The following is a 15,534-nucleotide window of genomic DNA, read 5'->3' on the forward strand; positions in this document are numbered from 1 at the left end:
TCACATTCTAGGGTCCTCATTTGTCATACATCATCATAAATATTGGAACAACCTTTTATTTCCATGCAAAATCTGGTTCTTCCGGTAACGGTAAGATGTAGCGTTGTTCTACGCTAGTATAGGCAATTATCTGAGTTTTTCAAAAGTCAAGAGGCAACTTTTCCCTTCCACCCTCTTATCCTTTCATCCTCCACTCCTCCCTTTTCTCTCTGATCCCCTCCTCCCTCATCCTCCACTCCTCCCTTTTCTCTCTGATCCCCTCCTCCCCTCATCCTCCACTCCTCCCTTTTCTCTCTGATCCCCTCCTCCCCTCATTCTCCACTCCTCCCTTTTCTCTCTGATCCCCTCCTCCCTCATCCTCCACTCCTCCCTTTTCTCTCTGATCCCCTCCTCCCCTCATCCTCCACTCCTCCCTTTTCTCTCTGATCCCCTCCTCCCCTCATCCTCCACTCCTCCCTTTTCTCTCTGATCCCCTCCTCCCCTCATCCTCCACTCCTCCCTTTTCTCTCTGATCCCCTCCTCCCCTCATCCTCCACTCCAGTCTCTAATTTGTTTCACCTCCCTCTGAACTTACGGAGAAATAGATCTGTGAAGAAGGGAGGTGAGAAGCCATACTACCCTACACTGAAACATTCATGAGATTCAGCCCAGGTGTTCAACCATACATTTCAGAAAGAACAAGAAAGGGGGGGAAAGCTAAAGACGTCAGGTAATCAGGAAAAGTTGGTCCATATCTATACTAAATTGTACCTTCCTGTACTATACTTATGCTAAACATTTTATTCTATTCTACTGAGCTGTTAACTTCATGATCGTATTCCTATATTATTTCTTATTGTTGTTGCATTGTCGAGAAGGAACCTGCAAGTGAGCATTTCATTGGACAGTGTATAACGTATGTATCTTGCACATACGCATGTATCTTGCACCAAAATTCAAACGACAGAAGAGAAGAGGATACAGGACTCCGTGCCCCGTGTCATTTTCGCCTTGAATAATGTAACACCACTGAATGAACAATGACTCTGTAAATTTTTAACACCAACCGTGGACAGGGCAGTGTTCGTAAGAGTAAAGTTACAGTGTTGAACCTTATAGCGAGCCAGTGTGTGCTGCATATTTATACCCTACTCTCAAGACATCGATGCACAACACCGAAGCCATGTCTAAAATAGTCTGATCATCTCTGACATTGTACTGGGGTGGTAGTTCATCATTCACTTAAAAAGAGTATTGGCTTCTCTATCCTTGTGTTACTCATTGATGAAGTAATCATGAATAGAAAGAGGGCTCATGGTTAGAGGGGATGCCATATATGACCAATTGGGCCTTGATGGTGGACATTTTGTTTTGACTAAACTGCATCTGAAGGAAGCTCGAGGTAGAAGTTGTAGGTCTAAGATTAGACAACCCTTCCCTTCACCTATCCGTAAACCATTAAAACCTATACAGGATTGGTGGGTCCCCCTCGGGACGGTTGAGCTAATGTAGGCTAATGCAATTAGCATGAGGTTGTAAGTAACCCAGGACATAGACATATCTGATATTGGCAGAAAGATTAACAAGAATTTAAGCTAACTGCACTGTTCAATTTACAGTAGCTATTACAGTGAACGAATACCATGCTATTGTTTGAGGAGAGTGCACAGTTATGAACTTGAAGTTATTAATAAACCAATTAGGCACATTTGGGCAGTCTTGACACAAATTTTTTAACAGAAATGCAATGGTTCATTGGATCAGTCTAAGACTTTGCACATACACTGCGGCCAAAATCAAAATTGCACCTAGGCTGGAATAATACATTATGGCCTTTCTCTTCCATTTAAAAGATGATGGTACAAAAAACACGTTTTTTTTCTTTGTATTATCTTTTACCAGATCTAATGTGTTATATTCTCCTACATTCATTTCACATTTCAACAAACTTCAAAGTGTTTCCTTTCAAATGGTGTCAAGAATATGCATATCCTTGTTTCAGGTCCTGAGCTACAGGCAGTTAGATTTGGGTATGTCATTTTAGGTCCTGAGCTACAGGCAGTTAGATTTGGGTATGTCATTTTAGGTCCTGAGCTACAGGCAGTTAGATTTGGGTATGTCATTTTAGGCGAAAATTGGGAAAAAAAGGGGTGAATACTCAATTTTAAGGGGATAATTATTATTATTTTTTTTTACATCTTTGTCATTTAGCAGATTCTCTTATATAGAGCGACTTACAATAGTGAGTGCCTACATTTTCATACTTCCCCCCCCATACTGGTCCCCGATGGGAATCGAACACACAATCCTGGCATTGCAAGCGTCATGCCCTAACAACTGAGCCAAACGGGACAATCTGACCCTGTATCAGTAATTAGGGGCAACTCGTATATACGCAGCTCAAAGGACCAATCTAGGAGAAAAAGGGGGCCTTTTCCACATATTTCATAGGAATGTTGAAGAAGCAGCCATTTTATTTGGACTGACCTGCAGCTGTAAGAAGGGGATATTGAAGAAGCAGCCATTTTATTTGGACTGACCTGCAGCTGTAAGAAGGGGATATTGAAGAAGCAGCCATTTTATTTGGACTGACCTGCAGCTGTAAGAAGGGGATATTGAAGAAGCGGTGCAGGTACTTGAGGCCAAAGCCATTCTTCATTGAAGATTCAGCATAGTGGATGTAAGAAGAACCTGGAGGCCTGCAAACGCAAAGCAAGTAGAGGACATATCAGGACCAGTGGTGTAGCAGAGGGTAAACGAAAGTAACGCAGTTCACCCACCTTTTGCAGAAAAATGCATTGTAAGTATAGGGAGTCAGTATAGCCACATATTTTTTCACCACTACATCACTGATCAGGAATGTGTTTCATGAAATCTATTGACAAAGACTAACAAAGCTAGAGATTTCAATATGATTAGTTCAGGGGTTACAGCGCAACACTCCCTTAAAAGTGTCCCTTCGAGACAGATATTTCTGCATGTGAAGGTGAGTGGTGTAGCACTCTGTAATAGATAGTGGAGGGTAGAGAGTTTTGCACACTTTTACCATTGGAGAAGAAAACACTGAAGTGATACACTCCTGCAAAGCATTGACCATCATAACTCCTTGAGCGTAACAGAATGAGTCAACTGAATGTACCCCGCGGCAGTTGTGGCACCCCCTACCTGTTGAGGTGACAGAGGAACTCTCGGGTGTCGTCGGGTAGGATGACCCGGTGTTCGCCCATGTCCCTCTGGTTGCCCAACACACAGACAGGCACGTGGGTAGGCACTTTGGGCAGCTCCCGCACGATGTAGTCAAATGTCCTGTGAAATAGACCCATGACTTGAGCGCAAAATATAAGCTAGTGGGAAGAATGAAATATACAAATTAAGGAGGGACTCAAAAACACTCCCGACTTGAGATGAATAAAAATGCATAGGAAGAGGGTGGTTGTGTCTCAATAATACTGTAATAATGTACTGTCAATCTTGTGTGGTTCTTCAATATGCAAATTATACTAGTAAAGCTGGGATATCTAGAGATGCAAAGCTGGGAACCTTTTATTTATCTTATCAAGAGCAACAGAAAGTAAATTAGTGAACTGAAATACAATATCTTGTCAAACCACTAACTGCACTGTTGGAGCTAGAAACACAAGCATTTCGCTACACCCGCAATAACATCTGCTAAACACGTGTATGTGGCCAATAAAATGTGATTTGATTTGAAAGCTAGCTGAACAACAATTTCTAAAATAAGCCTTGGTTTAAGTCATTCACAAAGAGAGTCAACTAGAGGTGGGTTATCAAGTTATGGCTCTTCAAACAGACACTAATAATCAGAGATACTTTTTTTTCCAGTTCTGTGCACATCTTTGTGACCTGGGTCAGATAGTCGTATCACTGGCTGTCACACAGTGACCTGGGTCAGATAGTTGTATCACTGGCTGTCACACACTGACCTGGGTCAGATAGTCGTATCACTGGCTGTCACACACCGACCTGGGTCAGATAGTCGTATCACTGGCTGTCACACATCGACCTGGGTCAGATAGTCGTATCACTGGCTGTCACACACCGACCTGGGTCAGATAGTCGTATCACTGGCTGTCACACACCGACCTGGGTCAGATAGTCGTATCACTGGCTGTCACACACAGACCTGGGTCAGATAGTCGTATCACTGGCAGTCACACACTGACCTGGGTCAGATAGTCGTATCACTGGCAGTCACACATCGACCAAGATATAATTGGATTCTTGACTGTCTAGTTGCCCTGTAGCCCAAGTCACTTTACATGATGTGTGTTGGGGGCAGGGAAGGAGAAACAGAAAGAAAGCCAGACAGGGAGAAAGAGAGTGATCTATAAAAAAGAAAGAGGGATAAAGAGAAAGACAGAGAGGCTCACCATTGTTTGGTGATGTCGAACATCATGATGACTCCATTGCAGTTCTTGTACACGTCCAGAAACTCTGCATCCAGAGCCATCTCAGTCTCATTCTAGTAACGCAACAGACGAGAAAACCATTCTCCATTAGGCCTTCATTCATTGATATTCAGCGCAACGTACAGCGCATTCGGAAAGTATTCAGACCCCTTGACTTTTTCCACATTTTGTTAAGTTACAGCCATATTCCAAAATTATATCTACACACAATACCTCATAATGAAAAGCAAAAACGGGTTTTCCAAAATGTTGAACATTTATAAAAAATAATGAAATAATGAAATATCACGTTTACCTAAGTATTCAGACCCTTTACTCAGTACTTTTTTGAAGCACCTTTGCCAGCGACACCAGCCTCAAGTCTTCTTGGGTATGACGCTACAAGCTTGGCACACCTGTACTTGGGGAGTTTCTCCCATTCTTCTCTGAAGATCCTCTCAAACTCAGTCAGGTTGGATGGGGAGCGTCGCTGCACAGTTATTTTCAGGTCTCTCCAGAGATGTTCGATCGGGTTCAAGTTCGGGCTCTGGCTGGGACACTGAAGGACATTCACAGACTTGTCCCGAAGCCACTCCTGCGTTGTCTTGGCTATGTGCTTAGGGTTGTTGTCCTATTGGAAGGTGAACCTTCGCCCCAGTCTGAGGTCCTGAGCGCTCTGGAGCAGTTTTTCATCAAGGATCTCTCTGTACTTTGCTCTGTTCATCTTTCCCTCGATCCTGACAAGTCTCTCAGTTCCTGCTACTCAAAACATCCCTACAGCATAATGCTGCCACCACCATGCTTCACCGTAGGGATGGTGCCAGGTTTCCTCCAGACATGACACTTGGTATTCAGGCCAAAGAGTTCAATCTTGGTTTCATCAGACCAGAGGCTCTTGTTTCTCATGGTCAGAGTCCTTTAGGTGCCTTTTTCGCAAACTCCAAGCGGGCTGTCATGTGCCTTTTACTGAGGAGTGGCTTCCATCTGGCCACTCTACCATAAAGGCCTGATTGGTGGAGTGCTGCAGCGATGGTTGTCCTTCTGGATGGTTCTCCCACCTCCACAGACGAACTCTAGAGGTCTGTCAGAGTGACCATCAGGTTCTTGCTCACCTCCCTGATCCAAGGCCCTTCTCCCCCTTTTGCGCAGTTTGGCTGGGTGGCCAGCTCTAGGAAGAGTCTTGGTGGTTCCATTTAAGAATGATGGAGGCCACTGTGTTCTTTGGGACCTTCAATGCTGCAGAATTGGTACCCTTCCCCATACACGTGCCCTGACACAATCCTGTCTCAGAGCTCTACGGACAATTCCTTCAACATCATGGCTTGGGTTTTGCTCTGACATGCACTGTCAACTGTGTGAACTTATGATCATGGTGTGTGCCTTTCCAAATCATGTCCAATCAATTGAATTTATCACAGGTGGACTCCAATCAAATTGTAGAAATATCTGGAAATACAGTGCCTTGCGAAAGTATTCGGCCTCCTTGAACTTTGCGACCTTTTGCCACATTTCAGGCTTCAAACATAAAGATATAAAACTGTATTTTTTTGTGAAGAATCAACAACAAGTGGGACACAATCATGAAGTGGAACGACATTTATTGGATATTTCAAAATATTTAACAAATCAAAAACTGAAAAATTGGGCGTGCAAAATTATTCAGCCCCTTTACTTTCAGTGCAGCAAACTCTCTCCAGAAGTTCAGTGAGGATCTCTGAATGATCCAATGTTGACCTAAATTACTAATGATGATAAATACAATCCACCTGTGTGTAATCAAGTCTCCGTATAAATGCACCTGCACTGTGATTGTCTCAGAGGTCCGTCAAAAGCGCAGAGAGCATCATGAAGAACAAGGAACACATCAGGCAGGTCCGAGATACTGTTGTGAAGATGTTTAAAGCCGATACAAAAAGATTTCCCAAGCTTTAAACATCCCAAGGAGCACTGTGCAAGCGATAATATTGAAATGGAAGGAGTATCAGACCACTGCAAATCTACCAAGACCTGGCCGTCCCTCTAAACTTTCAGCTCATACAAGGAGAAGACTGATCAGAGATGCAGCCAAGAGGCCCATGATCACTCTGGATGAACTGCAGAGATCTACAGCTGAGGTGGGAGACTCTGTCCATAGGACAACAATCAGTCGTATATTGCACAAATCTGGCCTTTATGGAAGAGTGGCAAGAAGAAAGCCATTTCTTAAAGAAATCCATTAAAAGTGTCGTTTAAAGTTTGCCACAAGCCACCTGGGAGACACACCAAACATGTGGAAGAAGGTGCTCTGGTCAGATGAAACCAAAATTGAACTTTCTGGCAACAATGCAAACGTTATGTTTGGCGTAAAAGCAACACAGCTGAACACACCATCCCCACTGTCAAACATGTTGGTGGCAGCATCATGGTTTGGGCCTGCTTTTCTTCAGCAGGGACAGGGAAGATGGTTCAAATTGATGGGAAGATGGATGGAGCCAAATACAGGACCATTCTGGAAGAAAACCTGATGGAGTCTGCAAAAGACCTGAGACTGGGACGGAGATTTGTCTTCCAACAAGACAATGATCCAAAACATAAAGCAAAATCTACAATGGAATGGTTCAAAAATAAACAACGTTAGAATGGCCAAGTCAAAGTCCAGACCTGAATCCAATCGAGAATCTGTGGAAAGAACTGAAAACTGCTGTTCACAAATGCTCTCCATCCAACCTCACTGAGCTCGAGCTGTTTTGCAAGGAGGAATGGGAAAACATTTCAGTCTCTCGATGTGCAAAACTGATAGAGACATACCCCAAGCGACTTACAGCTGTAATCGCAGCAAAAGGTGGAGCTACAAAGTATTAACTTAAGGGGGCTGAATAATTTTGCACGCCCAATTTTTCAGTTTTTGATTTGTTAAAAAAGTTTGAAATATCCAATAAATGTCGTTCCACTTCATGATTGTGTCCCACTTGTTGTTGATTCTTCACAAAATAATACAGTTTTATATCTTTATGTTTGAAGCCTGAAATGTGGCAAAAGGTCGCAAAGTTCAAGGGGGCCGAATACTTTCGCAAGGCACTGTAGGTGTATCCTGGAAACAGGATGCACCAGACCTCAATTTCGAGTCTCATAGGAAAGGGTCTGAATACTTCTGTAAATAAGGTATTTCTAAAAATAAGGTACTTCTAAAAACCTACTGTGTGTGTGTGTGTGTGTGTGTGTATGTATATATATATATATCTCAATAAATAAAGGCCTATAAACACTGCTCAAAAAAATAAAGGGAACACTTAAACAACACAATGTAACTCCAAGTCAATCACACTTCTGTGAAATCAAACTGTCCACTTAGGAAGCAACACTGATTGACAATAAATTTCACATGTTGTTGTGCAAATGGAATAGACAACAGGTGGAAATTATAGGCAATTAGCAAGACACCCCCAATAAAGGAGTGGTTCTGCAGGTGATAACCACAGACCACTTCCAGTTCCTATGCTTCCTGGCTGATGTTTTGGTCACTTTTGAATGCTGGCGGTGCTTTCACTCTAGTGGTAGCATGAGAGTCTACAACCCACACAAGTGGCTCAGGTAGTGCAGCTCATCCAGGATGGCACATCAATGCGAGCTGTGGCAAGAAGGTTTGCTGTGTCTGTCAGCGTAGTGTCCAGAGCATGGAGGAGGTACCAGGAGACAGGCCAGTACATCAGGAGACGTGGAGGAGGCCGTAGGAGGGCAACAACCCAGCAGCAGGACCGCTACCTCCGCCTTTGTGCAAGAAGGAGCAGGAGGAGCACTGCCAGAGCCCTGCAAAATGACCTCCAGCAGGCCACAAATGTGCATGTGTCTGCTCAAACGGTCAGAAACAGACTCCATGAGGGTGGTATGAGGGCCTGACGTCCACAGGTGGGGGTTGTGCTTACAGCCCAACACCATGCAGGATGTTTGGCATTTACCCAGAGAACACCAGGATTGGCAAATTTGCCACTGGCGCCCTGTGCTCTTCACAGATGAAAGCAGGTTCACACTGAGCACGTGACAGACGTGACAGAGTCTGGAGACGCCGTGGAGAACGTTCTGCTGCCTGCAACATCCTCCGGCATGACCGGTTTGGCGGTGGGTCAGTCATGGTGTGTGGTGGCATTTCTTTGGGGGGCCGCACAGCCCTCCATGTGCTCGCCAGAGGTAGCCTGACTGCCATTAGGTACCGAGATGAGATCCTCAGACCCCTTGTGAGACCATATGCTGGTGCGGTTCCTCCTAATGCAAGACAATGCTAGACCCCATGTGGCTGGAGTGTGTCAGCAGTTCCTGCAAGAGGAAGGCATTGATGATATGGACTAGCCCGCCCGTTCCCCAGATCTGAATCCAATTGAGCACATCTGGGACATCATGTCTCGCTACATCCACCAACGCCACGTGGCACCACAGACTGTCCAGGAGTTAGCGGATGCTTTAGTCCAGGTCTGGGAGGAGATCCCTCAGGAGACCATCCGCCACCTCATCAGTAGCATGCCCAGGCATTGTAGGGGGGTCACACAGGCCACACACACTACTGAGCCTCATTTTGACTTGTTTTAAGGACATTACATCATTGGATCAGCCTGTAGTGTGGTTTTCCACTTTAATTTTGAGTGTGACTCCAAATCCAGACCTCCATGGGTTGATAAATTTGATTTCCATTGATAATTTTTGTGTGATTTTTTTGTCAGCACATTCAACTATGTAAAGAAAAAAGTATTTAATAAGAATATTTCATTCATTCAGATCTAGGATGTGTTATTTTAGTGTTCCCTTTATTTTTTTGAGCAGTGTATGATTTATGAAATATAATTTATATCCAACTCATTTACATGGAAGGTTGATACTAAAATGGTTATATAAAAACCATCCTTCAACCAACAGAATCTTGAAGTCCTTTCTTGTCATTGCAATTACTAAAATATGTCATATAGCTAATTATAAACTGTGTGGTTCGAGCCTTGAATGCTGATTGGCTGACAGCCGTGGTATATCAGACCGTATATCACAAGTATTCATTCATTTCTACTGCTCTACTTACGTTGGTAACAAGTTTATAATAGCAATAAGACACCTTGGGGGTTTGTGATATATGGCCAATATACCAAAGCTAAGGGCTGTATCCAGGCACTCCGCATTGCGTCGTGCGTAAGAACAGCCCTTAGCCGTGCTATAATTGGACATATTACACATGACATGGCTAAGGAGACTTCAAGCTCTGTTATGAGCGCTGTTCAAAGCAGTGGGATTCTCTTTTGGTTGTATTTTAAAAGACATGGTAAGAAATGAAAGTAATTTGTTATTGATGATTAACAATCATATGGCACTTACCTCCAGGGGTTCATTCTCCGTTTTCAGCATTTCTCCTCGCTTCTTGCCTTTCCCTGCAGTGGTTGGGAAAACAGGAGATTACAATTAGCGAGGCAGAAAAGCAATTAAGGAAAGGCACTTACCGTGGTTTCACACAGAGGACGTATAGCATACCAAAATGCATAAGAGGAAAGACAACACACACTTGAAGTAGCAGTGGGTAACTATGCTAACATATGTAGGCTTAGGTGCAAATCAATTCCATGTGTCTAACATATTGATAATTTATCAATATGGGTATTTGCTCAACCACAACACATATAGGCAAGCAAGTTATATTTTTCTCCAGGTTTATTGTGATCCAGAGAAACTTAAAATAGTTTCTTATGTTTTTCATTCAGCTGACATTCTGTTTGGCAGAAAGAGGCTGTCCCACCCGAATCATAAAGTCTATTTATAGTGTGTTGTGTTTCTGTGTTTGTACGCTGACTTCACGAAATGAATGTCCATGTAACTGGGCAATAAAGTATATCGTATTGTATCGTATTTATAATCAAGATGACAGAAAAGCAAGTCACGGTTTCAAAATGGCACCTAACATATTCAGCTCTCCACGGTGTTCACTACCTGTCATTTAAGGAGGAGAAATGTCAAAACCAAGGCATTCATCTACCTGCAGCGCTATTTCAATAGAATTATTATGCACGCTATTCCATCAACAGTCTACATTAAAGGTAAACTCAGCAACATGACATCATTCACCGCGGGGTGTCTTCCTGATTAATTTATCAACAACCACATCATTTAAATCTGCCAAGTCTTATCTATTCAATTGATGCCCTCCGTTGAGACAATAGATTTGGTTGTTGTTCATTTCTGTAAGCAGGGAGTTGCCCTGCTATGTACAGTGATATTGTCATATCTCTTGGTCTAACTTTAATGTTATCACCACTATTCTGCCACATAGGCCTTATAATCCCAACCCTTCAGAGTCCCTTCATGGTGCAGTCATCTTCATTTAGGCTACTTATCACCAAACCACTCAAGTTTATTATTATTATTATTTTACAATAGAACAAAACCATTGACCATGGCCACACAGCACTCCATGTAAAGCCCAGAATATGTTTCCAGAAAGCACAGCACACAGGATAAGATGTCAAAGTCAGTCCAAGGGCTGATTCCTACTTGAGATACACAAGTGCAACTAAATAAATCACACATTGATATCAATAACAGATTGACATAAATGGGAGATTTCCACAGACGTGGAAGTTTTGTTGTAGATCTCAGGTTAGGACTCAGTCCTAGCTGCACAGGCAGTCTAGACTAGTTCACAATACCACAGGCTAGGCTACCTCTCACCTAAGCCCTCAGGAGGAGGCTTTTGGCCTACAGAGGTGACAGGAGGTAAAAAATGCATGAGAAAACACCAACACGAATGGCAAAAATAAAATCAGGAAATGTTTTTTAGTTAGTTGAAATGACTGATTAATCAAGACAGACATTCAGACAGACAGACAGAGGTAGAACAATGTGGCAGTGTTATAGCTTAAATTAGGTCAGTGTATTTGTAACAGATTGACTGTCAACTAACATTCCATGGAATTCAATGCAAACAAAACTACAGATTGTACACAGTTTTTTTAATGAATACCTCATTTTGTTGAACGTGTGTTTTACATTCAACAGGAACACTTCAGTAAGCTTTCTTTAAAGAAGCGGTTGGCCAAACGTAAACACACTTCTGCAGAGACGCAATGCTGGTAGAGGCTTTTGTTTTAACCAAACAATGCAGTAACACCAGATTAAATTAATCTTAAATGAAAATACTATTTGGCTGGAACAAAAGCCTGCACCCATTCCTATCTACCGCAGATGACATTGGTCACTTTTGCTTTACAGCAAATAACATTGAGCAACACTGTAGGCTCACCTTTGTCCACCACGTCCCAAACTTCCACCTTGACAACGTCGTCTGTCGCTAAGAGGGAAAAAACACAATCTGCAATCACTAAAATGCCTTTGATAATAAGAAAACTGTAACAAGTCAGACAATTCTGAATCAACAGTTTGGGAACATTTGACTACAGCTTTCAACATTCCTATGGTTAAAAACTGAAGGTTTGTTGAATCTTTAGATGTTGTTTAAAAGTCACATCTCAGTACATAGGTCTATACTACGATGAAATTCCCTCTGTGGAAGCGCTTTTGAAAGGCTTGGGCAGTTGTTTTCTCCATATAATACACATGATAGCTAATAGACTTGACGGCATGTACAAATAACATTATAGTATATGCCATTTAGCTGGCGCTTTTATTCAAAGCAACTTACAGTCATGTGTGCATACATTTGACGTATGGGTGATGCCAGGAGTCGAACTCACTGTCCTGACGTGGCAAATGCCATGCTCCACCAACTGAGCTACAGAGAACCACTAGTGTGTGGCTCTCACACAAACACACGGCATCTTACTTTTATAGTTCCAGTGGATGCTGGAGACCTGGATTTCTTGTGTGGGGATGTACTCTTCCAGAAACTTCTTCCCCTGTAGTCGGTGCCATAGGGCACTCTTTCCGGTGTTCCGGTCTCCACGGATGATGATCTTCACTAAACGAGACAGAGAGAGAGGGGGAAAGCAGGGAGACATTTTTGTGATATTATTTAAGACCCTCATGGAGAGAATGCAACAATAACAGAAATCAAGGAAGTGCTTGAACTCTTCCTGAGGAAATGAGGCTTAGGTACGCAGACTGGAGTATGCTAACTGGAGTATGCTAACTGGGACCCTATCACTCCTATCGATTTGAGCAGACAATGCTAATGCTGTAGCTAAATAAACAAACCCAAATCTTGGGTGGCTAACTCATCAGGTCCATACACTACATTCTAGGTAGGCCTCTTCATAAAATGTTGTTGATTTGTATTTTGGGTGAACTAACCCTTTAATGTGAAACAGCCTGTGTGCCAGTATGTTTCTGCTTTAGTAGTCAGATAAGACAACGTTGTTGAGTGCAGAAACAGTCAGGCACATAGCTTACATAAAACATAATATTCCTTCCAAATGAATGGCTGCAGGCATCCTGCTGCAGGTATGGAACATGTCAATGTTATTGACATTCAAAAGACAAGGCCTAAACAAACAATACTTGTTTCGACCCCATAGAAAAATAGACCATTGGGTAAGGTGATCAGATAGCCATGATTCATTTTTTATTATCTTCTCTAATGTAGTCCTACAACACTGTACTAACAGAGCTCTGTGTGAGCACAGAGTATGAAAAAGTCTAACTGTTTATAAAATTAGGTAACATGAAGTCATATGAGGACATAGCAAGCTTTTTTTAAGGGTTTTTCAAGTGTTTTCTTTTTCTCCTATTTATGCATTGGCCATAAAGACGAGTGTAGAACGAGTCAACAACATTATTTGGTTGTGAGTTAACAGAATATGAACAGAATATGAAAGTGAGATTTCCACTGGACAATTGCTTTAAGACAACATCCCGGGCTTCAGGTCTTCTTGATATCACTTTCAAGAGCTGAATTACTTACTGTTATACTGTACTCCCTTGGCAAACCTTCTCTGTAGGCTCTGGTTCATTGACTGCAAACCAGCTGGAATGCTTTTGTTTCCTAGCTGGCCAGGCTCGGTGCCCACCAGCTTCTTAAGAGCCGAAAACATTTTGACGGTCCTCTTTGGGAACTCTGGATTGATACAAGAAGTTGTCCTTTAGTGTGTGTGTGTGTGTGTGTGTGTGTGTGAGAGAGAGAGAGAGAGAGAGAGAGAGAAAGAAAGAGTCAGTATCCTGCAGACACACACCGAAACATCAAGTGATTATTTTATACGTCTGTCAAAAATCGACAGGTAAACCAGAGTCATGATTTATGGTCTGGGATGTCTTCATTTTGCTTTCCAGTTCAGTAAATCGAGGACAGTTTGGAGGTCTCCTTCACAAGAAGCACCTGTTCTGTCAAGCAAGGTGATACTTTGTCAAACAGTCTTCAGTGATTGAGGCAGTTGGTTGCATTCTAATAATAATGTTCAATGGAATCCATCAAGTAGATATCTGCAAAAGAGAGACAGAAAATGTAAGAACATTCATGGATTTTTTAAAACTTCACCCACATGTTCATACAGGGAGAAATAAAGCAGTACCTGGTAAGTATGCCATATCAGATGGTTTAATGAATCAAATCCCATGTTGTTTACAGAGTACCACAGTATGAGTCATAATACCCATAGAACCTGGAGGTCAAACAGGGAAATGGTTCCAATTGTTTTTCCACCATTCATTTTTCCCATAAGGAATTATAGAAACACTTGAAATAAGGGCTGTGTTTTGTGTAGGCTACTCACTTTGGTGTGACATTTTGATAACTGTGTCAATGTCTCTAGGACAAGGAGATTTATCAATATGTACACCTGTATTTACCCCCCAAAAACAAAATGCTAAATGTGGCTATCTTAAAGAATTACAAATGCGATGATCTGAAAGAGACTGATGAATTGAGGCAAAGGTAAGAATCTCTGGATTAACTATCTAATGTTAGCTAAATGTAGTAATTAATAAATTGGCTAACTGTATTTAAAATGGACAATTCTGTTAACTGTCTTGTGCAAGTTTTAAATTGAAACAATACCTGTTAGCAAAGATGTCAGCTAGAAATGACTTGCTGGGATTTGTAGTTTTGCATGAGGTCTACTTTGATGCTAATTAACATTTTCGAATCTGAGAGTGAATGGGGCAGAATATATTAATAAGTCACCTTGTCCGAGAGAGATTCGCATGGTTATCAAAATATCACGCCAGTGTAAGCCTACATGAAACACAGCCCTTATTTTTAAGTGTTTCTAAAATACCCTGTGGGACATATTTATGGTGGAAAAACAATTGGGACACTTTCCCCGTTTGACAGATGTTATGGGTATTATGAGAACTCCACTGTGGAGCTCTAATACACGTCCTAGCCCATCTGAAGTTGTCAGGTAGCTAGAAGTGTTATGAATTCAGTAGAGCAGAATTAACTAATAATTTTAGAGGAATAACGAGGTTTCTATTAATTATTGCATTCGCTGACACGTTTCATCCATGGGCTATACAGCGCTTATCATTCTGTGCACCCTTTCTCACACGTGTCACATCAGAGCCTGAGCTGACATCTAGCCAGCTGTATAACGTTGTAAGCTAGTTAACTAGTTACCTAAATATGCAATAAAACATTCCACAAACAACCTGCCGAGTGCGTACTACGACAGCCCGATTTACATTCGTGCATATCCTGGATTTTATCCACTGTCTTCTGCCCGTGTTAACTGCTACGTGTCAAGACTGCCCACGTTCATTGGTATTCAATTCTGCCGAGGCTAACATAGCTAACTAGCCTAGCTATCCGTCACAACATAGCTATGTCACATCCTCGTCTTCTCGACCTGTGTTTTATCATGAATTCGTTAAATTACCTGACAGTCAGCCACCGAACAAACCATCCCAGCCCAATGGTTTATGCAAGAAATCTGGGAATCATTCATTTGAAAGCAATAAGAGCCATTTCCCTAGCTGGCTGCTATCCTTCATCATCCCGACGACAACTGCAGAACATCAAGAAGAGGAGTTGGATAAACCTTTATTTCAGGCTCAATGGTGCCCCTAGTGGAGCCAATATATGGCGAGTACACACTGTACAGTACTAACACTTGTTGGCAGGCATGTCGTTTGTTTTGCATTATGTAACAAATTGACCATATTAGGCTACATGCACCTTTACACCCCTTAATGAATCATGTGAAATGGGAAGTGATGTGATTCAACATTTGCACACATGTGCCACACACCA

The 15,534-nt window shown here is 42.2% G+C and overlaps 1 protein-coding gene across 7 annotated transcripts in view; it reads right to left on the bottom strand.

Moving 5' to 3' along the window:
• Window positions 1-15,340, bottom strand: part of LOC110523196 (rab-like protein 6) — a 36,862-nt gene extending 21,522 nt beyond the window's left edge. The window contains exons 1-9 of one of the 7 annotated variants that reach the window (XM_090233727.1): window positions 15,161-15,340; window positions 13,663-13,766; window positions 13,252-13,404; window positions 12,175-12,309; window positions 11,635-11,682; window positions 9,720-9,772; window positions 4,371-4,462; window positions 3,145-3,285; window positions 2,573-2,678 (exon numbers count right to left, since the gene is read on the bottom strand). In XM_090233727.1, the coding sequence (XP_090089853.1) occupies window positions 2,573-2,678; window positions 3,145-3,285; window positions 4,371-4,462; window positions 9,720-9,772; window positions 11,635-11,682; window positions 12,175-12,309; window positions 13,252-13,381 (705 nt within the window). In that variant the 5' untranslated portion in view covers window positions 13,382-13,404; window positions 13,663-13,766; window positions 15,161-15,340. Of the gene's footprint in view, window positions 1-2,572; window positions 2,679-3,144; window positions 3,286-4,370; window positions 4,463-9,719; window positions 9,776-11,634; window positions 11,683-12,174; window positions 12,310-13,251; window positions 13,767-15,160 lie in introns of all 7 variants that reach the window. The other 6 variants (XM_090233726.1, XM_036976783.2, XM_090233725.1 and 3 more) reach the window with 6 other exon arrangements.
• Window positions 15,341-15,534: the final 194 nt, after the last annotated feature.

The sequence above is a fragment of the Oncorhynchus mykiss genome, chromosome 5 (genome assembly GCF_057628025.1).
Source record: "Oncorhynchus mykiss isolate SJ-2025 chromosome 5, ASM5762802v1, whole genome shotgun sequence".
Lineage (NCBI taxonomy): Eukaryota > Metazoa > Chordata > Actinopteri > Salmoniformes > Salmonidae > Oncorhynchus > Oncorhynchus mykiss.